Source organism: Rosa chinensis, chromosome 5 (assembly GCF_002994745.2).
Source record: "Rosa chinensis cultivar Old Blush chromosome 5, RchiOBHm-V2, whole genome shotgun sequence".
Classification (NCBI taxonomy): domain Eukaryota; kingdom Viridiplantae; phylum Streptophyta; class Magnoliopsida; order Rosales; family Rosaceae; genus Rosa; species Rosa chinensis.
Genome location: NC_037092.1, coordinates 38,553,113 through 38,565,503, shown reverse-complemented (window position 1 = coordinate 38,565,503; position 12,391 = coordinate 38,553,113). Strand labels below are relative to the sequence as shown.

Sequence of the window (12,391 nt, the reverse complement as noted above, 5' to 3'; positions counted from 1 at the left end):
GAGAGAAATACTCTCACAAAAGCAACATGCATATGTTTTCTAATCTAAAACCCAAACATTTCACAATAGTGGTCATAAGCACAAGACCCTCACACTTTTCAAGGGATATTCATTGCCGGAAAACATGCAGAGTAAAGTCAAATCTTGTTCTTCTAATCAAGATATTGCACTTGGAGGCTGATGAGTTAGTTTATTTTAATTACCTTTAACAGCAACTCATCCATCCTGAACTTTTGAGCTTCATATTCATGCATTAAGCTAATCCCATCTAAAAGCAAAAAATATTCAAATCAGGCAAAATCATTCCCTTTACATACCATAACCAGCTTTAAATTATATTGATGAAAATCAACATACAAATCCCGACAACACCTCAAGAATATCCGGTCTCAACAATCATACCATTTCAATCTATTGCATCATTCAAGAGCACCCTTCCAGATCTATACACCAAAGCCGACCAGTAACAAGCAATTTTGAAGAAAAGAAGAACTATTAGATTACTGACAGATCTCCAGCATATTCATATCAGGCACACACATGCAAAATTTACAATTTTAATTTGAGAATAAGTCTTTCAAGCATATAGAAGAAGTAAAAAGAAATTTCAAGCACAAAATTCACTCTGTTGAAAAAAAAAAAAAAAAAGTTCATGTATGAAGACGGGAGCAACCATGCAACTCAAGCAACGTCCCAAGCAATTTAAGCATTTCAAGCTGCTTAGATGCGTAGACAACTTTAAAACGAAAAGAAAAGTTCACTGCTATAACAAAGCGAAGACTACAACATTCCCCATTCATGATCAAGTCACTAGTAAATCATGCAAGTCACAATTCACCATCATACTAAAAGGAGTTCGAAAACAAAAAAAGCCATTATGCCCAAATTAGCTCAAATATTCTAAGCTGTTCTAGTGCCGATATCATGGTATTCACTTCCTTGCATGCCTGAAGCTTTGAGATCAACAACTAGACCCGTTTTACTGCTGGAAATAAAGATGACGTTCAAATACATCCATGAAGAAACTGTACTTTAAGCATGCTAATCCTATCTAACCATCAAAGAAAAACAATTCAATTCAAAGAATTTGAGCAAGCAAAGTATTATCCAAACTCGAAGATCAACAAGCACTTATTCAAGATTCAAGCTTCCATGCGCTATTGATTTCAGACGATCAAGCATACATGCATACTCTCAAAACCAAACTTTGCACCATAATACTTTCAATATCTAAGTCTACCCCCCTTTACTAAAAATGCCATCCATTCTTATAATCAGACATCTAATGTCATCCCCCTTCATTTGTCTTAGATGAAGAAAATAAACACTTCTAACTAGTTTTCATTACCCGTTGTCTTTATTCCATCTAAGCCAAAATAGCTCATCATTGTAATCAATCGAGCACACATACATGTCATTAAAGCTTGTACTAAAGCAATTCCAGCAAGAGTTCATACATCAACTGCAATTCCTACTAAATCCTAATTCAACAATTTCAAGCCATCGATTAGTCGACAAGTAATCGATAGACATGAGAGTACAGCACAAACATGCTAGCTATAGACCTAAGCTTAAATCTCTATTATATAACTCAAGCAAGAATTACGACCTGTGAGCAAACCTGACAGCCTTAATGCATGCATATCTGTGGTATTGTGTCACTACCGTGTTACATGCAAAAGATTGGTTTTGCTTGAAGTAAGGTATACTTGGGGGCTTGGTGAAAGATGATTCATGATGAAAAGCATAGGCCCGTGGTCTATTGATTCACTGGAAAATACGAACTTGAACTCAAGGCTTCCAAAGCACACTATTGGTGGATCAATTATATTCACTTTTCTGCTCATTCAAGGCATCATGACTTTGAAAAAAAAAAAAAAAATTAAAGTTCTCATGATGTTTGAATTATCAAAAATTCATCTACACAATGCCAAACTCATGCTCATGCCACTCATACATCATGGCAAGCTCATGCTCAAGCCAAGCGGATCCATGGCCAAGAGTAACAAGCCATACTTAAAGAAGCTTACGCCAAGCAAAAAATATTCTTAAGCATATAATCATACAAACACCAATCATGTCAAGCTTCTCTCTAAGGTCGTGCATCCATTAAAGAACTAACAAGAAGCATTAGAATGCAAGTCACTCCAAGCTCTTATCTTGCAAGATTGTATATGCATCGAAAACCAAATGAGAGTCACACCAAGCCAATACATCCAAGCTCATGCTAAGGCACTCTCATTCAACCATTGAAGAAACTTGAGGAAGTCACAAGCTCATACCATCAAAGCACATGCCTAAGACATGCACAAGCGTAACGGTCACTAATATTTGAATCAATTCAAACAAAAACAAGCAAGTGGACATCACACAAGCTCATTCCCTTACCAAGCCAAATTCCTTACAGGTCAACAAATTAATCAAGACACATATGCCTGGAGAGTCAAGCAAGACAACGAGAAAAACAAAATTGCCATATGCTGCTGTAAAAGCAACATCAACCCCTGCCATGCCATATAATTCAAATCAATAGTTTTTTCCAAATTTTGTGATAATCTTACTTCATCAAACCAACGTGCTAACCTATTCTTAACCTTATCCATACCAAATTTTTTCTAAACAGTCTCTTGCTGTTGTGACAACCTCTTATCATGCTAGCTAGACCAAAATCTCGATTCTTCTTAAAATGACCAGACCAAATTTCAATAACCAAAAGCACCTTCTTATCAAGCAACAAATGCTTCTAACCCTTTAAACAACCATCATGCCAAGCTAATACACCTCATATGCAATCGGATCACAACCAAGACAACCATGCCAAGCATACAAATTCTCTCTTTCAAACTAGTGCTTCCACCAAGTACCCATGTGAGAACCATGCAAAACAACTGAACTCATTCTTTTCAATGCTGATGTGCTTTCCCTTGATAACTGAAATAATCACGCAGCTGCTAGCTCAAGCCATCAAAAGCTCATGCCTAGAATATGCCCAAGCATGACTGTCACAAGTTCAATTGAAACAAAAACGAAGCCAAGCAAAGATATTTTTTGTTTTCAATATCAAAGCTAATCAAGCAAGACCAAGCCATGCAAACCAAAGGAAATCCAAGCCAAGCAAATTACTGATATAAGTATCAGTAACATGTTCAGGCCAAGCTAAGAAACTAAAATTTACATATACTAAGCCAAGCAATGCCATGCTATATTATTCATTTTTATAATTATAGCAGTAAAATAGAAAAGTCTCACAAATGGATAGCAAAGAAGGACTCACAAAGGCAGGATACATCACAATCCCAACAATAAAGCAAAGTATGTTATGTGATAACTGCAACAATTAAAACAAGCCACATCAAAACATGCCATGCAAATTCATGTTATATCACTGTTAAGTTCAATTCTTGACAAGCAATACCCGTACTCATATACTGTCAATCAATCGTTGTGATTATTAAGCAAATTCAAATCCCAGCAGCAAGCATAAAGAGTTCACCACCAGGAGAAAAGACCAACCGATGTTTCAATTGCATTCAAGAATACAACTTTAAACAATCAAATGCAAGCATATCTCATGAGAAGATTCTTATATTGATGCTCACCTGGATATCGTGAAGAACCACAATGCAGCGATTTAGCCCAGTATGCTAATTCCCAGCAGCCAATTAAAGCAACGACAAAGCTAGCACCACCGCAATAAAGTCAAGGTTGTGTGTGGTCAGTGCATTACCACAGCTACCATAAGTCATACTAATCCATAGAGAGCATGCTCAAATAAGTAAGCAAGCCAAAGCAAAGCCACAAAGAAATCTTATACAAATGAAAATTCTACATGAAAGCATCTATTGATGCGGAAGATAACACCAAGCAAGATATAGCAAAAAAAATGAATATGACTCATATATGCTAGTCAAGCACATGGTCATGCAAATCTATGACAATGAGTCAATGAAGGAAAAGCAAGCTAAGCAATTGAAGCAAGAAAAAAAAAATTTCAGTTTCTGTGATCAAGTTAAAACTCACTTCATTGCTGTGTTCAAAGCTTCCACCATTTACTGACATCTAGTTTATCATCAGAATTGATTCTCTCATGTCCTATGTCATTGGCCTCTACTATCCACTGCTAAAACAAAATTTGTCGTAATCAATTTTATTACGTCAGAGTTCAAGCACAGAGTATCTCATCTGAACTAATGTGGAGAAGTCATAAGCGCAAGCATCTACTATCCAGCAAGCATTATACAAGTTTTCACATGCTCTGATTTCAACATCAGGCATATATGTAGTCTTAACTCAAATTCCAACCTGCACAAGCATCTACAACCATACTTTAACATCAAGCATCTACATTTCCAATTTATCACCAAATATACTGCCCATTCTTCACATAAAATATTACCATTTAAAGGTCCTGTACATGTTTTGATTAAAGGCCCAAAATCTTGAACCCAAGCTATTAATTTCTCCCTTAAAAGCAACACAAAGAAAATCATACCTGATTTTCTAGAAGAAAAATCATTACTGAGATGGATCTGTAAGGTGTAGAAGCTAACAAGAAATCAATGAAATCTGAGCCCAAATATGTCTAACCCCTATATAAGGTAGCAATCACAAGAAATTTCATGCTTAATATATGGCATATTAGTCTAACTCTATGAACAAATATATTATGCCAAGTCCATGCTAATGCCAAGCTTGTGCTCACGCCACTCAAACATCATGCCAAGCACTTGCTCATGCTCAAGCCAAGCAGATACACGACCAAGAGAAACACGCCAATACTTAAACAAGCTTATGCTAAGCAAAAGTAATTGTAAGCATACAAGCATTAGGCATACATACACAAGCCATGCCATGCTCCTTTCTTAAGGTCGTGCATCTACCATGGAACATATGAGGGCCATGCCAAGCAATCAAGCTCATTCTTTTTTAATAGTGATTTCCTCTCAAAATACTTAAGATGGCCACAAGCTCAAGCTACCAAAGCACACACCCAAGAAAGCTACTACATGCCAAGCTACACGCCGTTCACACTCCAAGCAAGGAACCAAGCAAAACTAAAACCATTGAATTACTATGGCCAAGCCAAGCTAAGAGATGCGATTTACAGGGTAAACCAATCCAATTAATACTATGCTGCATCATGCTTTATTGCAATCACGGCATTAAAAAATACCAGCCACAACAAAGCATACTATGCAAAGTGATGCCTATAATCAAAGTCAAGCAATTCAGCCATATGTAAGAGTGAAGTGAATCAGCAAAGTGTTAGAGGAAGCATAAAATTTCCGGATTTCCAGCTAACCGGTTCACAGTTTTATTCCCAAGATGGTATAATTAAGTGGTAGAGCTAATGGCTTCACAGTTTGCAGTATCAAGAGTTATTCTCATTCAGTCAATTGCCAACATTGTGAGCAAATTCACATCACAGTAGCAAATCAATATCGCTGAAGCAACAAGCAATCACGGCAGCAAACTAGTGAGAAAACCAAAATACGTGAAACGCAGCAAATAATCACAGTAGCAAATCAATGTCGCTGAAGCAATAAGCAATCACAATAACAAACTGACAGTGCTGAGAACCAAAATACTCTACAACACAACAAGGATACCTGCAGCAATTGTCATCACTAAAATAGAAGAAGGGAGAAAGATAGAGATAGCGGAGGAAGGAGATGCCTATACCAAGCAATAGAGAGTTCGACCCAGCAAGCTTGTAGAGCAATCTTCATTCCTTTCCTTTCTCCTAAGCACATAATCTAATCATGAAGCCTAGAGTTACTCTATTATAGGCCCCCTTGAAGCAATCAATCTGTTCTGCAAGAGAATCAGGAGGTTGTGGACATGATTTCTCATATCAAAAGACTGTGAAGGACGACAAACTCCTTTCCCACAAAAATTAAAAAACTGACTTTTGAGGAGAAAGAAGTCTTGTGAAACCAAAAGATGAGAAAAGCATAATGGATTTCACGAGCTAAGACCACTTTCCTAAAATAAAGGTGATTGGAGGATGGACTCTTTCCTCCTAGTAGTCCGATGATGACTAGCATTTGTTTTTCAAGCTTAATAAATCGTACCTTGTATCAGGAAGATTTGCAAGCTAACATATCTTTCAAGCCAAATATACCATGCAATGAGTCTTCGGATTTGATTATGTAGCTCGTAACATGCTTGCACGAACTACATAATCAAGGGGGCTAATGTTGACATCCAAAAATCCAACTCACAAGCCCAATTCATATTTCAAGGCGAATTACACCCATCACGCCACGTACGTGGACCCAAGCCATATTCACGCACTTGGGGCTTACAAGAATAGGTGTGGTGTGGAAGGTTACGGAAAAGTATGAACCCATCGTTAGTTTTAGACACTAGTAATTTTGGACTTGGGAACCAGAATTCAAGCCTAGTAGTCTAATCCTAACATGGGTAAGTGAAGAAGAGAGAGCCCAAAAGCCTAAGCCCAAATCCTTTATAACCAAACAAAACAGTAAATGCTAAATATAGGATTCCTCATCCCAGTCGCATAACATAATCCCATAGAGGAACATAATCCCAGCAGCACAGCAGAAATTCTCGAATTGCAATCTTACGAGCATATTTAAGCAGCGGTAAATCCTGCAATAGTAATCCTAGCAGCAGATTTCACGGCAGAAAATCTGGCAAACCTATTCCATAATCTTCTTTAGATAAAACCTGACAGATCAAGAGGCATTACAAAATCCAGTACATGCATTTAACCCAAGCCATCTCTTTACCCAGCAGTAGAGACCTACCACTGAGATTCCTTTAGCTACTGGAATTGCATATAAATAGCTATGTTATTAACCAAGAAAGAGATCAGAACGGAGTGTGCTAGCAAGGTCTCTAGCACTCTTCTTCTCCCATGCTTCCTCTCGCCCACATCCATCCATAGTTTTCCATCCTTTCAAATTCACCTTCTGTCCAAACCCCCTTATCTCACAAACCTCAACCAGTATACAATATACAACACTGCTGAGATCTCTTCTTCTGAAACTCATGCTTTTCTAGCTCCCACACCACATGCATCTTGCTAAGCCTCTTTTGAAACGATCAATTCATTGCGGTTAATATACAAGGAGCTGTCGGGAAGAACCAAACTGCAAGCTTCCAAGGATTCTCAGTCCTTCAAAGTTTGTTGGGCCTAGTCTTCGCTTACTCAGATAAAGGGGACAAGATTTTGGGTTCGGCCATGGTGATTTCACTGCCGTACAACCCTGATCAAAAGTGCCTCCACATAGGGAAACTGAATGTCCATGTAACTGTCCATGTAGCTGGCTAAGTCACTGTTCATGTAGCTGGCCAAGTGAAGTCGTTGGCCTAGTTACAGAGATTGCTTTAGTATATGAAAGTTTTTTTTTTATGCAATGATCTTTTGAAAGAAATTGAGGTGCTTAGGTACCTTCTAAAGTAACTGGCCAAGTTATAGAGAAACTGAATGTCACTGGCAAAGTTACAGGGAAACTGAATGTCACTGGAACTGGCAAGCTGAATGTCATGGTCCAAGTCACTAGTCAAGTTACTGTAGGTCTCAAATTACTGGCCAAGTCACTAGCCAAGAAACTGAACAAGTCTATGGATCTTAGTCGAAGACATTGAACAAGTCACCAGCCATGATTTGGCAAAGTAGATGTAAAAACTAATGTCATACGCCAATACATAGAACAAAGTAACTGTAAAGAAATTCATGTCCTTAGGTACCTTCTAAAGTAATTGGCCAAGAAACTGGCCAAGTGACTCATTAGCCAAGAAATTGCCAAATTGATCTTTTTATTTTTATTTACAGCGTGCCGCTGCACAATTCAGAAAATCAATCTCTATGAATCTTAGTGCAAGATACTAAAAAAGTAACCAACCATGATTTGACAAAGTGACTGTAAAAACTAATGTCATGAGTCAAAACATAGAACAAGTAACTGTCTCTATTTTAAATTACCTATCTAACCCCAGAACTACAAAAATTTACGATTACTATCAGTGGCAGTTATCTAACCCGAGCACGACTATTTATCTTATTCAGTTTACAGTTTTCACAATTTCAAAACTCAGAGAAACCGCTCAAGATTTTCTCTCCGGCGAAAACACCAGAAAACGACTGATTTTCCTCCACCGTGAACCGGTGCCTAAGCCCCAAATTCACTGACTGATTCACCGACTAAGCCCAAATTCTAGGGTTTTACAAGTTTACTAAAAATCTTCAAAAATCTGTCCTTGTCAGACAGACGACAATGAACTCCGATCCTCCTCCTTCTTTCATATAATTTCGATTTGAATAGCTTGGGTTTTGTTTGAATTAGAAAAGGTATTTCAATTACATGAGAAAATGAATTTGCATGCGAGATTTGCTTGAATTTCATGTGGAATCGGATGAGAAAATGAATTTGCACGTGAAATTTGTTTGAATTACATGTGGAATCTGATGAGAAAATGGTGAGATTTGTTTGAATTACATGTGGAATCTGATGAGAAAATGTTGATTTCTATTTGAATTATATATGGAATCTGATGAGAAAATGGTGAGTTTTGTTTGAATTACATGTGGAATCTGATGAGAAAATGAATTTGCATGTGAGTTTTGTTTCAATTACATGTGGAATCTGATGAGAAAATGAATTTGCATGTGAGTTTTATTTGAATTACATGTGGAATCTGATGCGAGAACATTTCAGCGTTTTGTCATTCTTCAATGTCTTTGTCATTGCCTATGTCGCTGCACTGGTCACTGGCTATGATCATGTCACTGGTCATGTAACTGTTTATGACACTGTTTATGTCACTATCATTAACATGTGCATAGCTATGTCACTAATTATGTAACTATCAAAATCACTATTGACTTCTCATTTTCTTAACTGTTTACAGGATTTTTATAAAAGTTCGAGGAAATAGACCAACTAAAAAGAAAACAAAGAAAGGAATCCGAAGAAAAACAATCTGAAGAACAAAGGCTAGAAGAAACAATTGGGGAAAAGTTGAAACTGATACAATGGAAGAATGCAAAAGAGAGAAAAAAAAAATGAAAGCAAACAACTGAAGATGAAGAAGAATCTGATGAAAAACAAGTCCGTGGTAAGAAGAAGAAGAAGAAGGATAAAAAGAAGAAAACTGGAAAGGAGAAAAGAAGAAACCAGGAAGGAACTGAAGATGAAGAAGAATCTAATGAAGAACAAGTCCACACTAAGAAGAAGAATAAGGATAAAAAGAAGCAAAATAAAAAGGAGAAAAGAAGAAACAGGGAAGAAACTGAAGATGAAGAAGAATCTAATGAAGAAGAAGAAGAAGAAAATGGATAAAAGGAACACGAAAAAAGAGAGTAGAAAGAAGAATCAAGAAATTGACGAGGAAGAAGATACAAAGGATGATGAAGAGGAAAAAGTCCTAGGGAAAGGAAAAGATATGTAAAAGAGGGTTATGTGCAGCGATGCTGCACAATGATTGTTTTTCTGAAAACAATTTTAGAAAACAAAAATAAGCTAACTGAAGGGACTTTAGAACTACTGCAGAAAACACCCTTTGGGACACTGATAGATGCATTCCATGGAGGTTCGATTAAAGAAAAGGATGCAAAGAAATCAGATGATTTAATCACATTTCTGTTACAAGCATACAATAGCGACACAAACCTTTTTGTGTTTGGGAAAAGGAAATTCAAAATACCGACAAGTGATATATCTATGATTTTAGGAGTGCCAGGATCCGGGTTATCAGTACCAAAGACCAAAGAAGGGGCATACAGTTCTAAGTTCGTGACTAAATGCTTTGATAAAAATCAAAGGATCAACAAGGCGGCTGTAGAGGGAGCTTTGAAGGACGCATTGGCAGAAACTCCAGAAACAAGGGAAGGGAAAAAGAAACGGGATAGAAATGTTGCTGTATTAGTACTCTTGAACCTTTTCATCAAACTCCTGTTCCCAAACTCTAGAGGAATAATATCTTGGGACTATGTAAGAGTCTGTGAAGAGGTGGAAAGTCTGGGAAAATATAGCTGGGCAAAGGAAGTTGGCGACTTCCTTAAAAAATCAATTAAAAGAAAGGCAAAAGAATCTCAAAACATGGCAGGCTGCGTGATATTGGTGCTGGTAAGTTCTCTACCTTGTTAACAATTTGTTTATGCATCATTTTGTTGCCCCATAAATAACTATGTATGCTGTTGTGAGTAGAAAATCTAGATCAGTGTCACGTAATTGATCAAGTCACTGTATATGTTACTGTTAACTTTATGTCACTGGCAATGTCACAAATTATGTATTTACCTATGTCATTGGTTATGTTTGTGATATTCATATTGCTAAGCAGCTGTTTGATAAATAACTAGTTTTCTATTTTTAATTTTTATTTTCCAAACAGTACTGGTTTTGCCACAAGACGGGAGTAGTGTCTCCAATTGTTGGAAGGGAAACCGAAAAACATGGAATCAAAAAGTGGCACTTAAAGACCCTGATAGAAATACAAAAAAAAAGAAGGATTAATTCAATACTATGAAGAAGTTGAAGGTATGTTAATTTGATGTAGAAAAACTAGGTCACTGGCCTTGTCATTATTAATGTCACTATCATTCACATGTCATTGGCCAAGTCAAGTTGAATGTTATTGTAGTAGCGTTCCAACTAGTTAGGTCACTGAGCAAGTCATTGACTATGTCACTAGCCATGTTACTGTTATATGGTCATGTCACAGTGCATGTAACTTCCCACGTCACTGATTGTGTTGCAGTTTTATTTGTGTCATTGCCTATGTCACTGACAAGTTTTGTAATTTTGTTTTAGAAAATCATTTATAAAGTTAAAGAAGATGCAGAGGAAGATGATTTTGAATCTAATACAAACACAGAAAGTCAAGAAAAAGAGAATGATGAGCAAAAAGAAACTGTTGAAAAGAGAACCAGCAGGAACATGGAGATGAAGACTGCATGGAATGATCAACAGAAGAAAGAATTAGAGAGAAATCTTCAGAAAAAGGAAGAAGAGCTAAGAGATATGGAAATAGAGAAAAAGGGCTTGGAAGAAAAAAATAAGCAAATTGGAGAAACAACTGGAAAAAGAGAAAAGAAAGTTGACCACATTAATGAAAAGGATAGGGATGTGAAAGAAGAAACTGATGAAAACAGAAACAGTGAGAAGATGGAGACAGAGATAGGGAAGAACGACGAAGAGAAGAACGAATTACAGAGAAAGCTGGAGAGAAAGGAAGAAGAGCTAAGTGCTTTGAAAAAAGAAGTTGAGGAGAAAGAAAAGGAAATTGGCAGAATAAACAAAGAGAAGGGGGATGTGTTAGAGGAAAATATGGTGTTGAAAATTGAGAAATCATCCCTGAATTCAAGAGTGAAGCAATTGGAGAGCATAGTGATGGCACTTACTGAGAAGTATGAGTCGCCAATTGCACGTCCAGGTGATGACAACGTCTCAACGCCTCCTCCCCCACCGCCTAGTTTCCTTCCGCCAAAATCAAAGGCCTCTCAGGACAAGCCAACTGATAGCAAGCACTCCAAAAACACAAAATCTCAATGCGGTATTCAGGCAACTCAACCACAACCTACCTACTCCACAGCAAGCGCATCTGAGATGACATTTACGGCACCTCACTCAACCGACCGAGGACATCAGTCACCACTTCAGTGCCTCGCCCAAGCAACTGCACAGATTCATTCACTAACCTTTCCTGATGTTAAATTGGGAACAACAGAAGATGCTTGCACAGCGAATATTGCTTGAATTAATGTATTGTTTGAGTTTCCACCTACGGCCGCGTTACGATCTCCACTTGCATGAAAAGTCAGTTTGGAAGATATGCAAGCAGAGCCACAGAAGTATCAGATCATTATATCACCAGAGATTCAGCCTGTTTTTGAAGTTGAACCAGTCAATTACATTCCTCCTACTGAACAGATGACAAGAGCTGAGTTCACCATGCTAATTTTAGAGGACATATCAGGGCAGGACTCAGAATCTATTGGCCTATATTCTTATGTAGTTAGGATGAAGAGAAAGGAGAGAGTGCAAAAAAGAAATGATATTTTCTAGTGGGACGAGGTGAAAAAATGACCAGAATCACAGCAGTGAAAAAGAAAAAAGGACAGACAGCTGAACAACAGCCAGAGGAGGAAGTGATACATGATTTGATGATTCATGTGGATGATGAGGAAGAAATAGAAAAAAAATGAAATTGAAGTGATAGATTGGCAAAAGCTACAACTGTACAAGCTTCTTGACAGCCCAACTAAAAGGAAATTAAAGAAGTACTGGAACAAGGTAGAACAAAGATAATAGTCCATGTTACAGCTCATCGGCTAGTGACTTCATTAGCCATGTAGCTGGCTTAGTCACTGGCCAAGTCACTGGCAAGTGAAAGTCACTGGCTAACTCACTGGACGCGT

The 12,391-nt window shown here is 37.5% G+C and overlaps 1 protein-coding gene across 1 annotated transcript; it reads left to right on the top strand.

Moving 5' to 3' along the window:
• The first annotated feature begins 10,994 nt into the window (after nt 1-10,994).
• Nucleotides 10,995-11,729, top strand: LOC112203786 (radixin-like). The gene has a single exon (XM_024344708.1). It carries the CDS (start codon nt 10,995-10,997, stop codon nt 11,727-11,729), a length of 735 nt encoding a protein of 244 aa, XP_024200476.1.
• Nucleotides 11,730-12,391: the final 662 nt, after the last annotated feature.

Bases quoted from the DNA above. Each gene is read 5' to 3' on its own strand.
- LOC112203786 (XM_024344708.1), top strand. From the start codon at position 10,995: ATGGAAATAGAGAAAAAGGGCTTGGAAGAAAAAAATAAGCAAATTGGA.